The 25,018-nt window shown below is 60.9% G+C and overlaps 1 protein-coding gene across 1 annotated transcript in view; it reads right to left on the bottom strand.

The window, feature by feature from the left end:
* Nucleotides 1-9,100: 9,100 nt before the first annotated feature.
* Nucleotides 9,101-25,018, bottom strand: part of LOC144488427 (receptor tyrosine-protein kinase erbB-2-like) — a gene marked incomplete at both ends in the record, with an annotated part of 75,679 nt that continues 59,761 nt past the window's right edge. Inside the window, 5 exons of the mRNA XM_078206500.1 lie at nt 9,101-9,198; nt 10,331-10,477; nt 12,736-12,811; nt 13,340-13,498; nt 14,951-15,136. Coding sequence (XP_078062626.1) covers nt 9,101-9,198; nt 10,331-10,477; nt 12,736-12,811; nt 13,340-13,498; nt 14,951-15,136 — 666 coding nt within the window. The remainder of the gene's footprint in view (nt 9,199-10,330; nt 10,478-12,735; nt 12,812-13,339; nt 13,499-14,950; nt 15,137-25,018) is intronic.

The raw sequence follows: 25,018 nt of genomic DNA, 5'->3' as shown, positions 1-25,018 counted from the left end.
CGAGAGAGCGAGCGCGGGGGGCGGAGCGAGAGAGCGAGCGCGGGGGGCGGCGAGAGAGCGAGCGCGGGGGCGGGCGAGAGAGCGAGCGCGGGGGCGGGCGAGAGAGCGAGCGCGGGGCGGGCGAGAGAGCGAGCGCGGGGCGGAGAGCGAGCGCGGGGGCGGGCGAGAGAGCGAGCGCGGGGGCGGGCGAGAGAGCGAGCGCGGGGGCGGGCGAGAGAGCGAGCGCGGGGTCGGGCGAGAGAGCGAGCGCGGGGGCGGGCGAGAGAGAGAGCGCGGGGGCGGGCGAGAGAGAGAGCGCGGGGGCGGGCGAGAGAGAGAACGCGGGGGCGGGCGAGAGAGAGAGCGCGGGGGCGGGCGAGAGAGAGAGCGCGGGGGCGGGCGAGAGAGAGAGCGCGGGGTCGGGCGAGAGAGAGAGCGCGGGGGCGGGCGAGAGAGCGCGGGGGCGGGCGAGAGAGAGAGCGCGGGGTCGGGCGAGAGAGAGCGCGCGGGGGCGGGCGAGAGAGAGCGCGCGGGGGCGGGCGAGAGAGAGCGCGCGGGGGCGGGCGAGAGAGAGCGCGCGGGGGCGGGCGAGAGAGAGCGCGCGGGGTCGGGCGAGAGAGGGAGCGCGGGGTCGGGCGAGAGAGAGAGCGCGGGGTCGGGCGAGAGAGAGAGCGCGGGGTCGGGCGAGAGAGAGAGCGCGGGGTCGGGCGAGAGAGAGAGCGCGGGGTCGGGCGAGAGAGAGAGCGCGGGGTCGGGCGAGAGAGAGAGCGCGGGGTCGGGCGAGAGAGAGAGCGCGGGGGCGGGCGAGAGAGAGAGCGCGGGGGCGGGCGAGAGAGAGAGCGCGGGGGCGGGCGAGAGAGAGAGCGCGGGGGCGGGCGAGAGAGAGAGCGCGGGGGCGGGCGAGAGAGAGAGCGCGGGGGCGGGCGAGAGAGAGAGCGCGGGGGCGGGCGAGAGAGAGAGCGCGGGGGCGGGCGAGAGAGAGAGCGCGGGGGCGGGCGAGAGAGAGAGCGCGGGGGCGGGCGAGAGAGAGAGCGCGGGGGCGGGCGAGAGAGAGAGCGCGGGGGCGGGCGAGAGAGAGAGCGCGGGGGCGGGCGAGAGAGAGAGCGCGGGGGCGGGCGAGAGAGAGAGCGCGGGGCGGGCGAGAGAGAGAGCGCGGGGGCGGGCGAGAGAGAGAGCGCGGGGGCGGGCGAGAGAGAGAGCGCGGGGGCGGGCGAGAGAGAGAGCGCGGGGGCGGGCGAGAGAGAGAGCGCGGGGGCGGGCGAGAGAGAGAGCGCGGGGGCGAGAGAGAGAGCGCGGGGGCGAGAGAGAGAGCGCGGGGGCGAAGAGAGAGCGGGGGCGAAGAGAGAGCGGGGGCGAAGAGAGAGCGGGGGCGAAGAGAGAGCGGGGGCGAAGAGAGAGCGGGGGCGAAGAGAGAGCGGGGCGAAGAGAGAGCGGGGGCGAAGAGAGAGCGGGGGCGAAGAGAGAGCTGGGGCGAAGAGAGAGCGGGGGCAAGAGAGAGCGGGGGCGAAGAGAGAGCGGGGGCGAAGAGAGAGCGGGGGCGAAGAGAGAGCGGGGGCGAAGAGAGAGCGGGGGCGAAGAGAGAGCGGGGGCGAAGAGAGAGCGGGGGCGAAGAGAGAGCGGGGGCGAAGAGAGAGCGGGGGCGAAGAGAGAGCGGGGGCGAAGAGAGAGCGGGGGCGAAGAGAGAGCGGGGGCGAAGAGAGAGCGGGGGCGAAGAGAGAGCGGGGGCGAAGAGAGAGCGGGGGCGAAGAGAGAGCGGGGGCGAAGAGAGAGCGGGGGCGAAGAGAGAGCGGGGGCGAAGAGAGAGCGGGGGCGAAGAGAGAGCCGGGGCGAAGAGAGAGCGGGGGCGAAGAGAGAGCGGGGGCGAAGAGAGAGCGGGGGCGAAGAGAGAGCGGGGGCGAAGAGAGAGCGGGGGCGAAGAGAGAGCGGGGGCGAAGAGAGAGCGGGGGCGAAGAGAGAGCGGGGGCGAAGAGAGAGCGCGGGCGAAGAGAGAGCGCGGGCGAAGAGAGAGCGCGGGCGAAGAGAGAGCGCGGGCGAAGAGAGAGCGCGGGCGAAGAGAGAGCGCGGGCGAAGAGAGAGCGCGGGCGAAGAGAGAGCGCGGGCGAAGAGAGAGCGCGGGCGAAGAGAGAGCGCGGGCGAGAGAGAGCGCGGGCGAAGAGAGAGCGCGGGCGAAGAGAGAGCGGGGGCGAAGAGAGAGCGGGGGCGAAGAGAGAGCGGGGGCGAAGAGAGAGCGGGGGGGCGAAGAGAGAGCGTGGGGGCGAAGAGAGAGAGCGTGGCGGGCGAAGAGAGAGAGAGCGTGGGCGGGCGAAGAGAGAGAGAGCGTGGGCGGGCGAAGAGAGAGAGAGCGTGGGCGGGCGAAGAGAGAGAGAGCGTGGGCGGGCGAAGAGAGAGAGAGCGTGGGCGGGCGAAGAGAGAGAGAGCGTGGGCGGGCGAAGAGAGAGAGAGCGTGGGCGGGCGAAGAGAGAGAGAGCGTGGGCGGGCGAAGAGAGAGAGAGCGTGGCGGGCGAAGAGAGAGAGCGTGGGCGGGCGAAGAGAGAGAGAGCGTGGGCGGGCGAAGAGAGAGAGAGCGTGGGCGGGCGAAGAGAGAGAGAGCGTGGGCGGGCGAAGAGAGAGAGAGCGTGGGCGGGCGAAGAGAGAGAGAGCGTGGGCGGGCGAAGAGAGAGAGAGCGTGGGCGGGCGAAGAGAGAGAGAGCGTGGGCGGGCGAAGAGAGAGAGAGCGTGGGCGGGCGAAGAGAGAGAGAGCGTGGGCGGGCGAAGAGAGAGAGAGCGTGGGCGGGCGAAGAGAGAGAGAGCGTGGGCGGGCGAAGAGAGAGAGAGCGTGGGCGGGCGAAGAGAGAGAGAGCGTGGGCGGGCGAAGAGAGAGAGAGCGTGGGCGGGCGAAGAGAGAGAGAGCGTGGGCGGGCGAAGAGAGAGAGAGCGTGGGCGGGCGAAGAGAGAGAGAGCGTGGGCGGGCGAAGAGAGAGAGAGCGTGGGCGGGCGAAGAGAGAGAGAGCGTGGGCGGGCGAAGAGAGAGAGCGGTGGGGCGAAGAGAGAGAGAGCGTGGGCGGGCGAAGAGAGAGAGAGCGTGGGCGGGCGAAGAGAGAGAGAGCGTGGGCGGGCGAAGAGAGAGAGAGCGTGGGCGGGCGAAGAGAGAGAGAGCGTGGGCGGGCGAAGAGAGAGAGAGCGTGGGCGGGCGAAGAGAGAGAGAGCGTGGGCGGGCGAAGAGAGAGAGAGCGTGGGCGGGCGAAGAGAGAGAGAGCGTGGGCGGGCGAAGAGAGAGAGAGCGTGGGCGGGCGAAGAGAGAGAGAGCGTGGGCGGGCGAAGAGAGAGAGAGCGTGGGCGGGCGAAGAGAGAGAGAGCGTGGGCGGGCGAAGAGAGAGAGAGCGTGGGCGGGCGAAAGAGAGAGAGAGCGTGGGCGGGCGAAGAGAGAGAGAGCGTGGGCGGGCGAAGAGAGAGAGAGCGTGGGCGGGCGAAGAGAGAGAGAGCGTGGGCGGGCGAAGAGAGAGAGAGCGTGGGCGGGCGAAGAGAGAGAGAGCGTGGGCGGGCGAAGAGAGAGAGAGCGTGGGCGGGCGAAGAGAGAGAGAGCGTGGGCGGGCGAAGAGAGAGAGAGCGTGGGCGGGCGAAGAGAGAGAGAGCGTGGGCGGGCGAAGAGAGAGAGAGCGTGGGCGGGCGAAGAGAGAGAGAGCGTGGGCGGGCGAAGAGAGAGAGAGCGTGGGCGGGCGAAGCGAGAGGGGCGGAAGAGAGCGGGCGGCAGAGAGAGAGAGCGTGGGCGGGCGAAGAGAGCGTGGGCGGGCGAAGAGAGAGCGTGGGCGGGCGAAGAGAGAGAGCGTGGGCGGGCGAAGAGAGAGCGTGGGCGGGCGAAGAGAGAGCGTGGGCGGGCGAAGAGAGAGCGTGGGCGGGCGAGAGAGAGAGCGTGGGCGGGCGAAGAGAGAGCGTGGGCGGGCGAAGAGAGAGCGTGGGCGGGCGAGAGAGAGAGCGTGGGCGGGCGAAGAGAGAGCGTGGGCGGGCGAAGAGAGAGCGTGGGCGGGCGAAGAGAGAGCGTGGGCGGGCGAAGAGAGAGCGTGGGCGGGCGAAGAGAGAGCGTGGGCGGGCGAAGAGAGAGCGTGGGCGGGCGAAGAGAGAGCGTGGGCGGGCGAAGAGAGAGCGTGGGCGGGCGAAGAGAGAGCGTGGGCGGGCGAAGAGAGAGCGTGGGCGGGCGAAGAGAGAGCGTGGGCGGGCGAAGAGAGAGCGTGGGCGGGCGAAGAGAGAGCGTGGGCGGGCGAAGAGAGAGCGTGGGCGGGCGAAGAGAGAGCGTGGGCGGGCGAAGAGAGAGCGTGGGCGGGCGAAGAGAGAGCGTGGGCGGGCGAAGAGAGAGCGTGGGCGGGCGAAGAGAGAGCGTGGGCGGGCGAAGAGAGAGCGTGGGCGGGCGAAGAGAGAGCGGGGGCGGGCGAAGAGAGAGCGGGGGCGGGCGAAGAGAGAGCGGGGGCGGGCGAAGAGAGAGCGGGGGCGGGCGAAGAGAGAGCGGGGGCGGGCGAAGAGAGAGCGGGGGCGGGCGAAGAGAGAGCGGGGGCGGGCGAAGAGAGAGCGGGGGCGGGCGAAGAGAGAGCGGGGGCGGGCGAAGAGAGAGCGGGGGCGGGCGAAGAGAGAGCGGGGGCGGGCGAAGAGAGAGCGGGGGCGGGCGAAGAGAGAGCGGGGGCGGGCGAAGAGAGAGCGGGGGCGGGCGAAGAGAGAGCGGGGGCGGGCGAAGAGAGAGCGGGGGCGGGCGAAGAGAGAGCGGGGGCGGGCGAAGAGAGAGCGGGGGCGGGCGAAGAGAGAGCGGGGGCGGGCGAAGAGAGAGCGGGGGCGGGCGAAGAGAGAGCGGGGGCGGGCGAAGAGAGAGCGGGGGCGGGCGAAGAGAGAGCGGGGGCGGGCGAAGAGAGAGCGGGGGCGGGCGAAGAGAGAGCGGGGGCGGGCGAAGAGAGAGCGGGGGCGGGCGAAGAGAGAGCGGGGGCGGGCGAAGAGAGAGCGGGGGCGGGCGAAGAGAGAGCGGGGGCGGGCGAAGAGAGAGCGGGGGCGGGCGAAGAGAGAGCGGGGGCGGGCGAAGAGAGAGCGGGGGCGGGCGAAGAGAGAGCGGGGGCGGGCGAAGAGAGAGCGGGGGCGGGCGAAGAGAGAGCGGGGGCGGGCGAAGAGAGAGCGGGGGCGGGCGAAGAGAGAGCGGGGGCGGGCGAAGAGAGAGCGGGGGCGGGCGAAGAGAGAGCGGGGGCGGGCGAAGAGAGAGCGGGGGCGGGCGAAGAGAGAGCGGGGGCGGGCGAAGAGAGAGCGGGGGCGGGCGAAGAGAGAGCGGGGGCGGGCGAAGAGAGAGCGGGGGCGGGCGAAGAGAGAGCGGGGGCGGGCGAAGAGAGAGCGGGGGCGGGCGAAGAGAGAGCGGGGGCGGGCGAAGAGAGAGCGGGGGCGGGCGAAGAGAGAGCGGGGGCGGGCGAAGAGAGAGCGGGGGCGGGCGAAGAGAGAGCGGGGGCGGGCGAAGAGAGAGCGGGGGCGGGCGAAGAGAGAGCGGGGGCGGGCGAAGAGAGAGCGGGGGCGGGCGAAGAGAGAGCGGGGGCGGGCGAAGAGAGAGCGGGGGCGGGCGAAGAGAGAGCGGGGGCGGGCGAAGAGAGAGCGGGGGCGGGCGAAGAGAGAGCGGGGGCGGGCGAAGAGAGAGCGGGGGCGGGCGAAGAGAGAGCGGGGGCGGGCGAAGAGAGAGCGGGGGCGGGCGAAGAGAGAGCGGGGGCGGGCGAAGAGAGAGCGGGGGCGGGCGAAGAGAGAGCGGGGGCGGGCGAAGAGAGAGCGGGGGCGGGCGAAGAGAGAGCGGGGGCGGGCGAAGAGAGAGCGGGGGCGGGCGAAGAGAGAGCGGGGGCGGGCGAAGAGAGAGCGGGGGCGGGCGAAGAGAGAGCGGGGGCGGGCGAAGAGAGAGCGGGGGCGGGCGAAGAGAGAGCGGGGGCGGGCGAAGAGAGAGCGGGGGCGGGCGAAGAGAGAGCGGGGGCGGGCGAAGAGAGAGCGGGGGCGGGCGAAGAGAGAGCGGGGGCGGGCGAAGAGAGAGCGGGGGCGGGCGAAGAGAGAGCGGGGGCGGGCGAAGAGAGAGCGGGGGCGGGCGAAGAGAGAGCGGGGGCGGGAGAGAGCGGGGGCGGGCGAAGAGAGAGCGGGGGCGGGCGAAGAGAGAGCGGGGGCGGGCGAAGAGAGAGCGGGGGCGGGCGAAGAGAGAGCGGGGGCGGGCGAAGAGAGAGCGGGGGCGGGCGAAGAGAGAGCGGGGGCGGGCGAAGAGAGAGCGGGGGCGGGCGAAGAGAGAGCGGGGGCGGGCGAAGAGAGAGCGGGGGCGGGCGAAGAGAGAGCGGGGGCGGGCGAAGAGAGAGCGGGGGCGGGCGAAGAGAGAGCGGGGGCGGGCGAAGAGAGAGCGGGGGCGGGCGAAGAGAGAGCGGGGGCGGGCGAAGAGAGAGCGGGGGCGGGCGAAGAGAGAGCGGGGGCGGGCGAAGAGAGAGCGGGGGCGGGCGAAGAGAGAGCGGGGGCGGGCGAAGAGAGAGCGGGGGCGGGCGAAGAGAGAGCGGGGGCGGGCGAAGAGAGAGCGGGGGCGGGCGAAGAGAGAGCGGGGGCGGGCGAAGAGAGAGCGGGGGCGGGCGAAGAGAGAGCGGGGGCGGGCGAAGAGAGAGCGGGGGCGGGCGAAGAGAGAGCGGGGGCGGGCGAAGAGAGAGCGGGGGCGGGCGAAGAGAGAGCGGGGGCGGGCGAAGAGAGAGCGGGGGCGGGCGAAGAGAGAGCGGGGGCGGGCGAAGAGAGAGCGGGGGCGGGCGAAGAGAGAGCGGGGGCGGGCGAAGAGAGAGCGGGGGCGGGCGAAGAGAGAGCGGGGGCGGGCGAAGAGAGAGCGGGGGCGGGCGAAGAGAGAGCGGGGGCGGGCGAAGAGAGAGCGGGGGCGGGCGAAGAGAGAGCGGGGGCGGGCGAAGAGAGAGCGGGGGCGGGCGAAGAGAGAGCGGGGGCGGGCGAAGAGAGAGCGGGGGCGGGCGAAGAGAGAGCGGGGGCGGGCGAAGAGAGAGCGGGGGCGGGCGAAGAGAGAGCGGGGGCGGGCGAAGAGAGAGCGGGGGCGGGCGAAGAGAGAGCGGGGGCGGGCGAAGAGAGAGCGGGGGCGGGCGAAGAGAGAGCGAGCGCGGGCGAAGAGAGAGCGAGCGCGGGCGAAGAGAGAGCGAGCGCGGGCGAAGAGAGAGCGAGCGCGGGCGAAGAGAGAGCGAGCGCGGGCGAAGAGAGAGCGAGCGCGGGCGAAGAGAGAGCGAGCGCGGGCGAAGAGAGAGCGAGCGCGGGCGAAGAGAGAGCGAGCGTGGGCGAAGAGCGCGGGCGAAGAGCGCGGGCGAAGAGCGCGGGCGAAGAGCGCGGGCTAAGAGCGCGGGCTAAGAGCGCGGGCTAAGAGCGCGGGCTAAGAGCGCGGGCGAAGAGCGCGGGCGAAGAGAGAGCGAGCGCGGGCGAAGAGAGAGCGAGCGCGGGCGAAGAGAGAGCGAGCGCGGGCGAAGAGAGAGCGAGCGCGGGCGAAGAGAGAGCGAGCGCGGGCGAAGAGAGAGCGAGCGCGGGCGAAGAGAGAGCGAGCGCGGGCGAAGAGAGAGCGAGCGCGGGCGAAGAGAGAGCGAGCGCGGGCGAAGAGAGAGCGAGCGCGGGCGAAGAGAGAGCGAGCGCGGGCGAAGAGAGAGCGAGCGCGGGCGAAGAGAGAGCGAGCGCGGGCGAAGAGAGAGCGAGCGCGGGCGAAGAGAGAGCGAGCGCGGGCGAAGAGAGAGCGAGCGCGGGCGAAGAGAGAGCGAGCGCGGGCGAAGAGAGAGCGAGCGCGGGCGAAGAGAGAGCGAGCGCGGGCGAAGAGAGAGCGAGCGCGGGCGAAGAGAGAGCGAGCGCGGGCGAAGAGAGAGCGAGCGCGGGCGAAGAGAGAGCGAGCGCGGGCGAAGAGAGAGCGAGCGCGGGCGAAGAGAGAGCGAGCGCGGGCGAAGAGAGAGCGAGCGCGGGCGAAGAGAGAGCGAGCGCGGGCGAAGAGAGAGCGAGCGCGGGCGAAGAGAGAGCGAGCGCGGGCGAAGAGAGAGCGAGCGCGGGCGAAGAGAGAGCGAGCGCGGGCGAAGAGAGAGCGAGCGCGGGCGAAGAGAGAGCGAGCGCGGGCGAAGAGAGAGCGAGCGCGGGCGAAGAGAGAGCGAGCGCGGGCGAAGAGAGAGCGAGCGCGGGCGAAGAGAGAGCGAGCGCGGGCGAAGAGAGAGCGAGCGCGGGCGAAGAGAGAGCGAGCGCGGGCGAAGAGAGAGCGAGCGCGGGCGAAGAGAGAGCGAGCGCGGGCGAAGAGAGAGCGAGCGCGGGCGAAGAGAGAGCGAGCGCGGGCGAAGAGAGAGCGAGCGCGGGCGAAGAGAGAGCGAGCGCGGGCGAAGAGAGAGCGAGCGCGGGCGAAGAGAGAGCGAGCGCGGGCGAAGAGAGAGCGAGCGCGGGCGCGGCGAAGAGAGAGCGAGCGCGGGCGAAGAGAGAGCGAGCGCGGGCGAAGAGAGAGCGAGCGCGGGCGAAGAGAGAGCGAGCGCGGGCGAAGAGAGAGCGAGCGCGGGCGAAGAGAGAGCGAGCGCGGGCGAAGAGAGAGCGAGCGCGGGCGAAGAGAGAGCGAGCGCGGGCGAAGAGAGAGCGAGCGCGGGCGAAGAGAGAGCGAGCGCGGGCGAAGAGAGAGCGAGCGCGGGCGAAGAGAGAGCGAGCGCGGGCGAAGAGAGCGAGCGCGGGCGAAGAGAGAGCGAGCGCGGGGGAAGAGAGAGCGAGCGCGGGCGAAGAGAGAGCGAGCGCGGGCGAAGAGAGAGAGAGCGCGGGCGAAGAGAGAGAGAGCGCGGGCGAAGAGAGAGAGAGCGCGGGCGAAGAGAGAGAGAGCGCGGGCGAAGAGAGAGAGAGCGCGGGCGAAGAGAGAGAGAGCGCGGGCGAAGAGAGAGAGAGCGCGGGCGAAGAGAGAGCGAGCGCGGGCGAAGAGAGAGCGAGCGCGGGCGAAGAGAGAGAGAGCGCGGGCGAAGAGAGAGAGAGCGCGGGTGAAGAGAAAGCGAGCGCGGGTGAAGAGAAAGCACGTGCGTGCGGACGAGAGAGAACACACGAGAAGGAAAAGACTGAGAGAGCAAGAGTCAGATGCATTAACTGCATCCAATATCAGGGAGGCTCCTGTGTCACCCTCTCCCGTACTCACCTGGATTACTACATATCGTGGGGGGTCTCGGGCCATCTTTGTAAACTCTGTCACCAATTCCCGGAATCTAGGTCGACATTCAGAGTCAATCATCCAGCCTAATAAACAATGGGGAAAATTCTGTCAATCACTGCTTCAGGAGCAGGGATACACCCCTCTGGAAAACTCTCAGCTCCTGGAAGCAAGGGTGCAAATTAAACAAAGACTCCCATTTATTTAACAGCTTTCACCTCGTCAGGACTTCCCTCACAGCCAGCAAAGAATTTCTGAGGTGTAGTTGCTGCTTCTCAGCAGTGTTCTGTTCTGCTGTTGGTCACTCAGTTTCCTCAGGTTTGAGAGGATACATTATTGTTACGATTGCAAAATTACAAATAACCATCTGCAGAAACTTCCTGATTGCAAAGACAGTGGAAATTGTAATTCCTGCTTCACTCCACCCCTCTGTTCTCAGCCTCCTATACTGTGAAGCTTGAGTAACAACACTCCCATCCTTCAAACCTTCACAGACTTTGTACTGAACACGGGGGGGGGGGGAGGGGAGGGGAGAGAGGGGGGTCAATAATTCCAGATCATAACCTCTGCCACCCCCCCATTATTTCAGACAGAAGCTGTTAGTCAGGATTCTGATATTGTCCTTGCATCTTCTCCAAACCCAAATCTTCTTTCACCATCATTCTTTTTGTTGGTTAATCTCTCCCTTCTTCCACCCTATCACAGGGTCAACCCACAGCACGTGGACTGCTGCAATTCAAGAACAGTAAGTAGTTTAACAACACCAGGTTAAAGTCCAACAGGTTTATTTGGTAGCAAAAGCCACACAAGCTTTCGGAGCTCCAAGCCCCTTCTTCAGGTGAGTGGGAATTCTGTTCACAAACAGAGCATATAAAGACACAAACTCAATTTACATGAATAATGGTTGGAATGCGAAGACTGCTGTAAGTATTCGCATTCCAACCATTATTCATGTAAATTGAGTCTGTGTCTTTATATGCTCTGTTTGTGAACAGAATTCCCACTCACCGGAAGAAGGGGCTTGGAGCTCCGAAAGCTTGTGTGGCTTTTGCTACCAAATAAACCTGTTGGACTTTAACCTGGTGTTGTTAAACTTCTTACTGTGTCACCAATGATGCCAGACCCGAGTAACTCCCGGAGTTCAGTTCCACATCTTGGTGTGACGTTAAATGTTCTGAGCTGATGTCTTGTGTTGTTTGTGCCAGATTTCCAACTCACATTTAACCATGATCATGTAGACATCGATAGTGCAGATTGGGGGCTGTGGGAGACGCTCCCCCTTCTCGAGCAGGTCAGGGATCTCTCGAGCTGGGATTCCATCGTATGGTTTAGCTCCAAACGTCATCAGCTCCCAGACTGTTACACCTGCAGACAGTAAAATGTTCAATCACTGTGCTGCACAATAACAAAGACATTCCTGATTAACATGACTGCACTGGCCTTCTCACTGTGCGCGACCTGGAGGCCATTCCCTTAGTGCGCTCAGATACCCAGAGTCTAACACAGCAGCCTGTCAATCAAACCTGTCGGATCAGTACCTCAACAGACAAAAAAAAACAAAGAACAATACAGCACAGGAACAGGCCCTTCGGCCCTCCAAGCCCGCGCCACTCCCTGGTGCAAACTAGACCATTCTTTTGTATCCCTCCATTCCCACTCCGTTCATGTGGCCATCTAGATAAGTCTTAAACGTTCCCAGTGTGTCCACCTCCACCACCTTGCCTGGCAGCGCATTCCAGGCCCCCACCACCCTCTGTGTAAAATATGTCCTTCTGATATCTGTGTTAAACCTCCCCCCCTTCACCTTGAACCTATGACCCCTTGTGAACGTCACCACCGACCTGGGGAAAAGCTTCCCACCATTCACCCTATCTATGCCTTTCATAATTTTATACACCTCTATTAAGTCTCCCCTCATCCTCCGTCTTTCCAGGGAGAACAAGCCCAGTTTACCCAATCTCTCCTCATAACTAAGCCCCTCCATACCAGGCAACATCCTGGTAAACCTCCTCTGTACTCTCTCCAAAGCCTCCACGTCCTTCTGGTAGTGTGGCGACCAGAACTGGATGCAGTATTCCAAATGCGGCCAAACCAATGCTCTATACAACTGCAACATCAGACCCCAACTTTTATACTCTATGCCCCGTCCTATAAAGGCAAGCATGCCATATGCCTTATTCACTACCTTCTCCACCTGTGACGTCACCTTCAAGGATCTGTGGACTTGCACACCCAGGTCCCTCTGTGTATCTACACCCTTTATGGTTCTGCCATTTATCGTATAGCTCCTCCCTACATTAGTTCTACCAAAATGCATCACTTCACATTTATCAAGATTGAACTCCATCTGCCATTTCTTTGCCCAAATTTCCAGCCTATCTATATCCTTCTGTAGCATCTGACAATGCTCCTCACTATCTGCAAGTCCTGCCAATTTTGTGTCGTCCGCAAACTTACTGATCACCCCAGTTACACCTTCTTCCAGATCGTTTATATAAATCACAAACAGCAGAGGTCCCAATACAGAGCCCTGCGGAACACCACTAGTCACAGGCAGCCAGCCAGAAAAAGACCCTTCCACTACCACCCTCTGTCTTCTGTGACCAAGCCAGTTCTCCACCCATCTAGCCACCTCCTCCTTTATCCCATGAGATCCAACCTTTTGCACCATGAGGGACTTTGTCAAACGCTTTACTAAAGTCCATATAGACGACATCCACGGCCCTTCCCTCGTCAACCATTCTAGTCACTTCTTCAAAAAACTCCACCAGGTTAGTGAGGCATGACCTCCCTCTCACAAAACCATGCTGACTATCGTTAATGAGTTTATTCCTTTCTAAATGCGCATACATCCTATCTCGAAGAATCTTCTCCAACAACTTCCTGACCACGGACGTCAAACTCACCGGCCTATAATTACCCGGGTTATCCTTCCTACCCTTCTTAAATAACGGGACCACATTAGCTATCCTCCAATCCTCTGGGACCTCACCTGTGTCCAGTGACGAGACAAAGATTTGTGTCAGAGGCCCAGCGATTTCATCTCTTGTCTCCCTGAGCAGCCTTGGATAGATTCCATCAGGCCCTGGGGATTTGTCAGTCTTTATATTCTCTAACAAACCTAACACTTCCTCCCTTGTGATGGAGATTTTCTCCAACGGTTCAACACTCCCCTCCGAGACACTCCCAGTCAACACATCCCTCTCCTTTGTGAATACTGACGCAAAGTATTCATTTAGGATCTCCCCTACTTCTTTGGGCTCTAAGCATAATTCCCCACTTTTGTCCCTGAGAGGTCCGATTTTTTCCCTGACAATCCTTTTGTTCCTAATGTATGAATAAAATGCCTTGGGATTCTCCTTAATCCTGTCTGCCAAGGACATTTCGTGACCCCTTTTTGCCCTTCTAATTCCCCGTTTGAGTTCTTTCCTACTTTCTTTGTACTCCTCCAGAGCTCACTGCAAACAGTCACAATATTAACACTGATGAATTCACAATTGGAACAATCTCATGGTTAATCCTCTTTCCTGACGGGGATTGGGCAAATAAAGCTCGAAGGAGTTCATGTTACCATTCTGACAATCAGATCGGGCACTGATATGTCACAGTGAGGGTTTACATACCATAACTCCACACGTCACTTTGGTGAGTGAACTTTCGATGCAAAATAGATTCCAATGCCATCCATTTGATCGGAACCTAAGGGAGCAACAGATGAGAGCAATCAGTTTGCATTCTGAGTTTAGAGCTAAAGACATTAACCCTAACTGGGAAGAAGCATGATCATCGCAAACTCAACCAGTTCAGCTGCAAAAGCAAGAGGATGAGTCATGGAACGGTTAGATACACACTCAGCTCAGACAACTCAAATCAACAAAGGGAATAGGAGCTGAGGTGGTAACTCTCTCACTCTGTCATTACACTCATTATCTCCAAAATTTCAACAATTCAGATTTCTATAGGGGTCAAGGTGTGTGGGGAGAACAGGAGGATTGCACGGAGGTAGATATTGAATGGCGGAACAGGCTCAAAGGGCCAAATCCTACTCCTGATCCTATATTTCTATGACTCAGTGCAGAGTGCAGCTTAAGCAGCAGAACCTGGGCTGAGGTTGCTGCAGTGTGATACTGCCACAGATTCGCTAGCACAGTTATACTGAGATGTGTGGAGTCAGCAGATCCAGTCCAACAGGCAGCATTGACCTTGTGAACATTCAGACACATTTACCTTTCCTCCATCTGCATGATATTCCGTCTCATCGATATCCAGGAGTCGGGCGAGTCCAAAGTCTGTGATCTTCACGTGACTCGAGCTTTTCACAAGGACATTTCTTGCTGCTAGATCACGGTGGACCAATCGCACGTGATCTTCCAGATAATTCATTCCCTGAATGACCATGAGGGGGATTGTGAGTCAGTGTGGTTCTAACCTTCTCACCTTTAACCTTTATATCACAACTCAGAGCTGGAAGAGGTGGACAGAGCACTTGGCATTAACCCAAAAGCTACAAAGGCACGCCCCACTCAGTGAGCCGGCAAAAAGCTCTTCACAAACATCTGAGTAGTTGTGTTAAAATTAGGACAGCTGCCAGCCAGCCAAGCAACAGGCTGACATGGTCATACTCACCAAATCATAGCGTCAAGCCAATAACCTGGACTCCTCCATCCCTGGTATGCCCTGTACCACTGGCAGGACAGACAATCCAGGGCTGGTGACACAGTGGTATGCAGTCAGGAGAGAGTGGCCATGGGAGTCCTCAACATTATTACATCAAGCAAGGAAATCTCCTGCTGCTTACCAGTTACCGTCTCCCTCAGCTGATGAATCAGTAATCCTCCATCTTGAACATCATTTGGAAGAAACACAGAGTAAGAAGGGCACATAGTGTATTCTGGATGGAGGATTTCAATGTCTGTCACCAACAGTGGCTCAGTAACACCACTTCCTAACATGTTGGCCAAGTCCTAAAGGGTGTATCTGCTAGACTGGGCCTGTGGTAGGCGCTGAGGGAAGCAACAAGAGGGGAAAACCTTCTTGACCTCATCCTCGCTAACCTACCTGTCACATGTACATCTGATCATGACGGTCCTGACAGAAGTCCCATCCTCACATTGAGGACATTGTGATGAATGCCACTATCACGATATTAACTGGTATAGATTCAGAACACATCTAGCAGCTCAAAACTGGGCACCCATGAGGCACTGTGGGGCGGCAACAACTGCAGGATTCTACTCAACCACAATCTGTAACTACATGGCCTGGTGGATCACCCACTCTACCCATCACCACCAAGCCAGGGGACTAACCCTGGCTCATTGTGAATGCAGGAGAGCATGCCAGGAACAACACCTAGCATACCTAATAATGAGGTATCAACCTGCACCTTGCTAAACAACTGGAAAATCATACTATAGGCAGAGCTAAGCATCCCACAATCAATGAATTAGATCAAGCTCTGCAGTCCGGCCAGATCCAGTTGTGAAAGGTGATGGATAATTGAACAATTAACTGCAAGAGATTCCCAAAACATCCCCAACCGTAATGATAGTGGGGTCCAACACGTCAGTGTGAAAAACAAGGCTTCTGCAACCATCTTCAACCAAAAGTGCCAAGTGAAAGATTCATCTCAGCCTCCTTCTGAGATCCCCAACATCACAGATACCAATCTTCAACCAATGAGATTGACTACACATGGTTAGGAAACAGCTGAAGGCATTGGATACAGCAAAGGCTATGGGCCCTGACAACACCATGGCTGTCATGTAAAGACATGTGCTCCAGACCAGCTCCGACCCGAGTCAAGCCGTTCCAGGACACTGCTCGCTGCTGACGTACCTTTGCGATCTGCACACACCAGTTGAGGAGATGCTGGGATCCAATCCGGTCCTTGTTTTCTCGGATGTAATCCAGCAGGGATCCATATGGCATCAGCTGTGTTACCAGCTGCACGGTGGATGTCAGGCAGATCCCAAGCAGACGACAGACGTAAGGACTACTCACTCCTGCCATTATGTACGCTTCCTGTAATATACAAACACTGCTTACCAGCTTGCCAACTTTATAATACCCATTTTCTGAATCACCTCTACCGGCTGGGACTTGTTTCGCTGTGGAGCAGGACTTGGCAAAATTTCATCCTCACCTTCAGGAATAAGGCAACTGAAATCAACCAGCTTTTCATTTTTCAACCCACGGTGAGCATTACTCACACCCAGGGCAGGCACTGAATAGTTATAATAATTCAGTTGCTGCACTGGGGGACTGGGATCTGAAGAGAGCTGAGTGCAGAGATCAACAGGATTGTGGGAAATGGATCGATGGTGGGGCGGGAGCGAGGGGGGGGGGGGCGGGAGCGAGGGGGGGGGGGCGGGAGCGAGGGGGGGAGAGAGCGAGGGGGGGAGAGAGCGAGGGGGGGAGAGAGCGAGGGGGGGAGAGAGCGAGGGGGGGAGAGAGCGAGGGGGGGAGAGAGCGAGGGGGGGAGAGAGCGAGGGGGGGCGAGAGCGAGGGGGGGCGAGAGCGAGGGGGGGCGAGAGCGAGGGGGGGCGAGAGCGAGGGGGGGCGAGAGCGAGGGGGGGCGAGAGCGAGGGGGGGCGAGAGCGAGGGGGGGCGAGAGCGAGGGGGGGCGAGAGCGAGGGGGGGCGAGAGCGAGGGGGGGCGAGAGCGAGGGGGGGCGAGAGCGAGGGGGGGCGAGAGCGAGGGGGGGCGAGAGCGAGGGGGGGCGAGAGCGAGGGGGGGCGAGAGCGAGGGGGGGCGAGAGCGAGGGGGGGCGAGAGCGAGGGGGGGCGAGAGCGAGGGGGGGCGAGAGCGAGGGGGGGCGAGAGCGAGGGGGGGCGAGAGCGAGGGGGGGCGAGAGCGAGGGGGGGCGAGAGCGAGGGGGGGCGAGAGCGAGGGGGGGCGAGAGCGAGGGGGGGCGAGAGCGAGGGGGGGCGAGAGCGAGGGGGGGCGAGAGCGAGGGGGGGCGAGAGCGAGGGGGGGCGAGAGCGAGGGGGGGCGAGAGCGAGGGGGGGCGAGAGCGAGGGGGGGCGAGAGCGAGGGGGGGCGAGAGCGAGGGGGGGCGAGAGCGAGGGGGGGCGAGAGCGAGGGGGGGCGAGAGCGAGGGGGGGCGAGAGCGAGGGGGGGCGAGAGCGAGGGGGGGCGAGAGCGAGGGGGGGCGAGAGCGAGGGGGGGCGAGAGCGAGGGGGGGCGAGAGCGAGGGGGGGCGAGAGCGAGGGGGGGCGAGAGCGAGGGGGGGCGAGAGCGAGGGGGGGCGAGAGCGAGGGGGGGCGAGAGCGAGGGGGGGCGAGAGCGAGGGGGGGCGAGAGCGAGGGGGGGCGAGAGCGAGGGGGGGCGAGAGCGAGGGGGGGCGAGAGCGAGGGGGGGCGAGAGCGAGGGGGGGCGAGAGCGAGGGGGGGCGAGAGCGAGGGGGGGCGAGAGCGAGGGGGGGCGAGAGCGAGGGGGGGCGAGAGCGAGGGGGGGCGAGAGCGAGGGGGGGCGAGAGCGAGGGGGGGCGAGAGCGAGGGGGGGCGAGAGCGAGGGGGGGCGAGAGCGAGGGGGGGCGAGAGCGAGGGGGGGCGAGAGCGAGGGGGGGCGAGAGCGAGGGGGGGCGAGAGCGAGGGGGGGCGAGAGCGAGGGGGGGCGAGAGCGAGGGGGGGCGAGAGCGAGGGGGGGCGAGAGCGAGGGGGGGCGAGAGCGAGGGGGGGCGAGAGCGAGGGGGGGCGAGAGCGAGGGGGGGCGAGAGCGAGGGGGGGCGAGAGCGAGGGGGGGCGAGAGCGAGGGGGGGCGAGAGCGAGGGGGGGCGAGAGCGAGGGGGGGCGAGAGCGAGGGGGGGCGAGAGCGAGGGGGGGCGAGAGCGAGGGGGGGCGAGAGCGAGGGGGGGCGAGAGCGAGGGGGGGCGAGAGCGAGGGGGGGCGAGAGCGAGGGGGGGCGAGAGCGAGGGGGGGCGAGAGCGAGGGGGGGCGAGAGCGAGGGGGGGCGAGAGCGAGGGGGGGCGAGAGCGAGGGGGGGCGAGAGCGAGGGGGGGCGAGAGCGAGGGGGGGCGAGAGCGAGGGGGGGCGAGAGCGAGGGGGGGAGAGAGCGAGGGGGGGAGAGAGCGAGGGGGGGAGAGAGCGAGGGGGGGAGAGAGCGAGGGGGGGAGAGAGCGAGGGGGGGAGAGAGCGAGGGGGGGAGAGAGCGAGGGGGGGAGAGAGCGAGGGGGGGAGAGAGCGAGGGGGGGAGAGAGCGAGGGGGGGAGAGAGCGAGGGGGGGAGAGAGCGAGGGGGGGAGAGAGCGAGGGGGGGAGAGAGCGAGGGGGGGAGAGAGCGAGGGGGGGAGAGAGCGAGGGGGGGAGAGAGCGAGGGGGGGAGAGAGCGAGGGGGGGAGAGAGCGAGGGGGGGAGAGAGCGAGGGGGGGAGAGAGCGAGGGGGGGAGAGAGCGAGGGGGGGAGAGAGCGAGGGGGGGAGAGAGCGAGGGGGGGAGAGAGCGAGGGGGGGAGAGAGCGAGGGGGGGAGAGAGCGAGGGGGGGAGAGAGCGAGGGGGGGAGAGAGCGAGGGGGGGAGAGAGCGAGGGGGGGAGAGAGCGAGGGGGGGAGAGAGCGAGGGGGGGAGAGAGCGAGGGGGGGAGAGAGCGAGGGGGGGAGAGAGCGAGGGGGGAGAGAGCGAGGGGGGGAGAGAGCGAGGGGGGGAGAGAGCGAGGGGGGGAGAGAGCGAGGGGGGGAGAGAGCGAGGGGGGGAGAGAGCGAGGGGGGGAGAGAGCGAGGGGGGGAGAGAGCGAGGGGGGGAGAGAGCGAGGGGGGGAGAGAGCGAGGGGGGGAGAGAGCGAGGGGGGGAGAGAGCGAGGGGGGGAGAGAGCGAGGGGGGGAGAGAGCGAGGGGGGGAGAGAGCGAGGGGGGGAGAGAGCGAGGGGGGGAGAGAGCGAGGGGGGGAGAGAGCGAGGGGGGGAGAGAGCGAGGGGGGGAGAGAGCGAGGGGGGGAGAGAGCGAGGGGGGGAGAGAGCGAGGGGGGGAGAGAGCGAGGGGGGGAGAGAGCGAGGGGGGGAGAGAGCGAGGGGGGGAGAGAGCGAGGGGGGGAGAGAGCGAGGGGGGGGAGAGAGCGAGGGGGGGAGAGAGCGAGGGGGGGAGAGAGCGAGGGGGGGAGAGAGCGAGGGGGGGAGAGAGCGAGGGGGGGAGAGAGCGAGGGGGGGAGAGAGCGAGGGGGGGAGAGAGCGAGGGGGGGAGAGAGCGAGGGGGGGAGAGAGCGAGGGGGGGAGAGAGCGAGGGGGGGAGAGAGCGAGGGGGGGAGAGAGCGAGGGGGGGAGAGAGCGAGGGGGGGAGAGAGCGAGGGGGGGAGAGAGCGAGGGGGGGAGAGAGCGAGGGGGGGAGAGAGCGAGGGGGGGAGAGAGCGAGGGGGGGAGAGAGCGAGGGGGGGAGAGAGCGAGGGGGGGAGAGAGCGAGGGGGGGAGAGAGCGAGGGGGGGAGAGAGCGAGGGGGGGAGAGAGCGAGGGGGGGAGAGAGCGAGGGGGGGAGAGAGCGAGGGGGGGAGAGAGCGAGGGGGGGAGAGAGCGAGGGGGGGAGAGAGCGAGGGGGGGAGAGAGCGAGGGGGGGAGAGAGCGAGGGGGGGAGAGAGCGAGGGGGGGAGAGAGCGAGGGGGGGAGAGAGCGAGGGGGGGAGAGAGCGAGGGGGGGAGAGAGCGAGGGGGGGAGAGAGCGAGGGGGGGAGAGAGCGAGGGGGGGAGAGAGCGAGGGGGGGAGAGAGCGAGGGGGGGAGAGAGCGAGGGGGGGAGAGAGCGAGGGGGGGAGAGAGCGAGGGGGGGAGAGAGCGAGGGGGGGAGAGAGCGAGGGGGGGAGAGAGCGAGGGAGGGAGGGAGGGAGAGAGGGAGGGAGGGAGAGAGGGAGGGAGGGAGAGAGCGAGGGAGGGAGAGAGCGAGGGAGGGATAGAGCGAGGGAGAGAGCGAGGGAGAGAGCGAGGGAGAGAGCGAGGGAGGGAGAGAGCGAGGGAGGGAGAGAGCGAGGGAGGGAGAGAGCGAGGGAGGGAGAGAGCGAGGGAGGGAGAGAGCGAGGGAGGGAGAGAGCGAGGGAGGGAGAGAGCGAGGGAGGGAGAGAGCGAGGGAGGGAGAGAGCGAGGGAGGGAGAGAGCGAGGGAGGGAGAGAGCGAGGGAGGGAGAGAGCGAGGGAGGGAGGTTACTGATTGGGTGAAGGAACAGATTTGAAGCACAGAGCCTTGGCAACTCTTACATTAATGGAAATCAGAGGATCAGACATGAACTGTAACATGAATAGAGTGATGTGAGAGGAGACTTGGGAACCTCAGAACATAGAACATAGAAAGGTTACAGCACAAACAGGCCCTTCGACCCACAAGTTGCGCTGAACACGTCCCTACCTACTAGACTTACCTAATACGAACATAAGAACATAAGAAATAGGAGCAGGAGTAGGCCATCTAGCCCCTCGAGCCTGCCCTGTCATTCAATAAGATCATGGCTGATCTGAAGTGGATCAGTTCCACTTACCCGCCTGATCCCTATAACCCCTAATTCCCTTACCGATCAGGAATCCATCTATCCGTGATTTAAACATATTCAACGAGGTCGCCTCCACCACTTCAGTGGGCAGAGAATTCCAGAGATTCACCACCCTCTGAGAGAAGAAGTTCCTCCTCAACTCTGTCCTAAACTGACCCCCCTTTATTTTGAGGCTGTGCCCTCTAGTTCTAGTTTGCTTTCTAAGTGGAAAGAATCTCTCCACCTCAACCCTATCCAGCCCTTTCATTATCTTATAGGTCTCTATCAGATCCCCCCTCAGCCTTCTCAATTCCAACGAGTACAAACCCAATCTGCTCAGTCTCTCCTCATAATCAACACCCCTCATCTCTGGTATCAACCTGGTGAACCTTCTCTGCACTCCCTCCAAGGCCAATATATCCTTCCGCAAATAAGGGGACCAATACTGCACACAGTATTCCAGCTGCGGCCTCACCAATGCCCTGTACAGATGCAGTAAGAAGTTTAACAACACCAGGTTAAAGTCCAACAGGTTTATTTGGTAGCAAAAGCCACACAAGCTTTCGAGGCTCTGAGCCCCTTCTTCAGGTGAGTGGGAATTCTGTTCACAAACAGAACTTATAAGACACAGACTCAATTTACATGAATAATGGTTGGAATGCGAATACAGATGCAGCAATGCAGCAAGACATCTCTGCTTTTATATTCTACCCCCCTTGCGATATAGGCCAACATCCCATTTGCCTTCTTGATCACCTGTTGCACCTGCAGACTGGGTTTTTGCGTCTCATGCACAAGGACCCCCAGGTCCCTCTGCACAGCAGCATGTTGTAATTTCTTTCCATTTAGATAATAATCCAATTTGCTATTATTTCCTCCAAAGTGAATAACCTCGCATTTGTTAACGTTATACTCCATCTGCCAGATCCTCGCCCACTCACTCAGCCTGTCCAAATCTCTCTGCAGACCTTCTACGTCCTCCACACGATTCACTTATCTTTGTGTCGTCTGCAAACTGTTACCCTACACTCAGTCCCCTCCTCCAGATCGTCTATATAAATGGTAAATAGTTGAGGCCCCAGTACCGATCCCTGCGGCATGCCACTACTTACCATCTGCCAACCAGAAAAGCACCCATTTATTCCGACTCTCTGCTTCCTGTCGGATAGCCAATCCCCAATCCACACTAACACCCTACCCCCAACTCCGTGTGACCCGATCTTCTTCAGCAACCTTTTGTGAGGCACCTTATCAAACGCCTTCTGGAAATCCAAAAACACCGCATCCACTGGTTCCCCTCCATCAACCACACTAGTCACATCTTCATAAAAATCCAACAAGTTCGTCAAGCACGACTTTCCCCTCATGAATCCATGCTGCGTCTGCTTATTCGAACCATTCTTATCCAGATGGCCTGCTATTTCTTCTTTAATGATGGATTCCAGCATTTTCCCAACTACAGACGTTAAGCTAACCGGCCTGTAGTTACCCGCCTTTTGTCTATTTCCTTTTTTAAACAGCGGCGTAACATTAGCCGTTTTCCAATCCGCCGGCACTACCACAGAATCCAACGAATTTTGATAAATAACCACTAACGCATCCGCTATTACCTCTGACATTTCTTTCAATACCCTGGGATGCATTCCATCCGGGTCCAGGGACTTGTCCACCTTCAGTCCTGTTAGTCTACCAAGCACTGCCTCCCTGGTAACATTAATTGTATTGAGTACCTCTCCTCCTACCAACCCTCTATCGTTAATACTCGGTAAACTATTTGTGTCTTCCACCGTGAAGATCGACACAAAAAACGTATTTAAAGTTTCAGCCATTTCCTCATTTCCCACTATTAAATCCCCCCTCTCGTCCTCCAAGGGTCCAACATTCACTCTTTCCACTCTATTCCTTTTTATCCAGATGGCGGCACGGTAGCACAGTGGTTAGCACTGCTGCTTCACAGCTCCAGCGACCTGGGTTCGATTCCCGGCTCGGGTCACTGTCTGTGTGGAGTTTGCACATTCTCCTCGTGTCTGCGTGGGTTTCCTCCGGGTGCTCCGGTTTCCTCCCACAGTCCAAAGATGTGCGGGTTAGGTTGATTGGCCAGGTTAAAAAAAAAATTGCCCCTTAGAGTCCTGAGATGCGTAGGTTAGAGGGATTAGCAGGTAAATATGTGGGGGTAGGGCCTGGGTGGGATTGTGGTCGGTGCAGACTCGATGGGCCGAATGGCCTCCTTCTGCACTGTAGGGTTTCTATGATTTCTTTCTATGATATATTTGTAACCCTCTATCTTACTAACTTATATATTTGTAACCCTCTATCTTACTAACTTATATATTTGTAACCCTCTATCTTACTAACTTCCATGAACTTATCCAAAAGTCTCTTAAAAGATCCTATCGAATCCGCCTCCACCACCACTACCGGCAGCCGATTCCACGCACCCACCACCCTCTGAGTGAAAGCTTATCCCCAACATCTCCTCTGTACCTACTCCCCAGCACCCTAAACCTGTGACCTCTTGTGGCAACCATTTCAGCCCTGGGTAAAAGCCTCTGAGAATCCATTCTATCAATTCCCCTCAACAGCTTATACACCTCTATTAGGTCACCTCTCACCCTTCGCCTCTCCAAGGAGAAAAGACTGAGCTCTCTCAATTTATCCTCATAAGTCATGCCACCTAATCCAAACAACATCCTTGTAAATCTCCTCTGCACCCTTTCTATGGCTTCCACATACTTTCTGTAATGAGGCGACCAGAACTGGGCACAGTACTCCAGGTGGGGTCTGACCAGGGTCCTATACAGCTGCAGCATTATCTCCCGATTTCTAAACTCAATTCCTCTATTGATGAAGGCCAGTATTCCATACGCCTTCTTAACCACAGCCTCCACCTGCGACGCTGCTTTGAGCGTCCTATGAACCCGGACCCCAAGATCCTTCTGATCTTCCACACTGCCAAGCGTCTTACCCTTAATATTATATTCTTTCATCCTATTCAACCTGCCAAAATGAACCACCACACACTTATCTGGGTTGAAGTCCATCTGCCACTTCTCCGCCCAGTCTTGCATCTTAGAACATAGAACAGTACAGCACAGAACAGGCCCTTCCGCCCACGATGTTGTGCCGAGCTTTATCTGAAACTAAGATCAAGCTATCCCACTCCCTATCATCCTGGTTTGCTCCATGTGCCTATCCAATAACCGCTTAAATGTTCCTAAAGTGTATGACTCCACAATCCCTGCAGGCAGTCCATTCCACACCCCAACCACTCTCTGCGTGAAGAACCTACCTCTGATATCCTCCCTATATCTCCCACCACGAACCCTATAGTTATGCCCCCTTGTAAAAGCTCCATCCACCCGAGGAAATAGTCTTTGAATGTTCACTCTATCTATCCCCTCCATCATTTTATAAACCTCTATTAAGTCTCCCCTCAGCCTCCTCCGCTCCAGAGAGAACAGCCCTAGCTCCCTCAACCTTTCCTCATAAGACCTACCCTCCAAACCAGGCAGCATCCTGGTAAATCTCCTCTGCACTCTTTCCAGCACTTCCACATCCTTCTTATAGTGAGGTGACCAGAACTGCACACAATATTCCAAATGTGGTCTCACCAAGGTCCTGTACAGTTGCAGCATAACCCCACGGCTCTTAAACTCCAACCCCTTGTTAATAAACGCTAACACACTATAGGCCTTCTTCACAGCTCTATCCACTTGACTGGCAACCTTTAGAGATCTGTGGATATGAACCCCAAGATCTCTCTGTTCCTCCACAGTCTTCAGAACCCTCCCTTTGACCCTGTAATCCACATTTAAATTAGTCCTACCAAAATGAATCACCTCACATTCATCAGGGTTAAACTCCATTTGCCATTTTTCAGCCAAGCTTTGCATCCTATCTATGTCTCTGCAGCCTACAACAGCCCTCCACCTCATCCACTACTCCACCAATCTTGGTGTCATCAGCAAATTTACTGATCCACCCTTCAGCCCCCTCCTCTAAGTCATTAATAAAAATCACAAAGAGCAGAGGACCAAGCACTGATCCCTGTGGCACTCCGCTAGCAACCTGCCTCCAGTCAGAAAATTTTCCATCTACCACCACCCTCTGCCTTCGATCAGATAGCCAGTTACCTATCCAATCGGCCAACTTTCCCTCTATCCCACACCTCCTTACTTTCATCATAAGCCGACCATGGGGGACCTTATCAAACGCCTTACTAAAATCCATGTATATGACATCAACTGCCCTACCTCCTCAAAAAATTCAATCAAATTTGTGAGGCACGACTTGCCCTTCACGAATCCGTGCTGACTATCCCGGATTAATCCGCATCTTTCTAAATGGTCGTAAATCCCATCCCTAAGGACCTTTTCCATCAATTTACCAACCACCGAAGTAAGACTAACCAGTCTATAATTACCAGGGTCCTTTCTATTCCCTTTCTTAAACAGAGGAACAACATTCGCCACTCTCCAGTCCTCTGGCACCATCCCCGTGGACAGTGAGGACCCAAAGATCAAAGCCAAAGGCTCTGCAATCTCATCCCTTGCCTCCCAAAGAATCCTAGGATATATTTCATCAGGCCCAGGGGACTTATAGACCTTCAGTTTATTCAAAACTGCTAGTACATCCTCCTTCCGAACAACTATTTCCTCCAGCCTATTAGCCTGTAACACCTTCTCTTCCTCAAAAACATGGCCCCTCTCCTTGGTGAATACTGAAGAAAAGTATTCAATCATCACCTCGCCTATCTCTACTGACTCCATACACTAGTTCCCACTACTGTCCTTGACCGGCCCTAACCTCACCCTGGTCATTCTTTTATTCCTCACATAAGAGTAAAAAGCCTTGGGGTTTTCCTTGATCTGACCTGCCAAGGACTTCTCATGTCCCCTCCGAGCTCTCCTAAGCCCCTTTTTCAGCTCATTCCTTGCTCACTTGTAACCCTCAATCGAGCCATCTGAACCTTGTTTCCTCATCCCTACATAAGCTTCCCTCTTCCTTTTCACAAGACATTCCACCTCTTTCGTGAACCATGGTTCCTCCTCACTCGGCCATTTCCTCCCTGCCTGACAGGGACATACCTATCAAGGACACCCAGTATTTGTTCCTTGAAAAAGTTCCACTTTTCATTAGTGCCTTTCCCTGACAGTTTCTGTTTCCATCTTATGCCGCCTAATTCTTGCCTAATCGCATCATAATTACCCCTCCCCCAATTGTAAACCTTGCCCTGCCGTACGGCCCTATCCCTCTCCATTGCAATAACAAAAGACACCGAATTGTGGTCACTATCTCCAAAGTGCTCTCCCACAACCAAATCTAACACATGGCCCGGTTCATTTCCCAGTACCAAATCCAATGTGGCCTCACCTCTTGTCGGCCTATCCACATATTGTGTCAGGAAACCCTCCTGCACACACTGCACAAAAACTGTCCCATCCGAACTATTTGACCTACAAAGGTTCCA

This window comes from Mustelus asterias, unplaced genomic scaffold, assembly GCF_964213995.1.
Source record: "Mustelus asterias unplaced genomic scaffold, sMusAst1.hap1.1 HAP1_SCAFFOLD_1555, whole genome shotgun sequence".
Classification (NCBI taxonomy): Eukaryota; Metazoa; Chordata; class Chondrichthyes; order Carcharhiniformes; family Triakidae; genus Mustelus; species Mustelus asterias.
The sequence above is the reverse complement of the archived record's forward strand: the minus strand, read 5'-3'. Positions and strand labels throughout refer to the sequence as shown.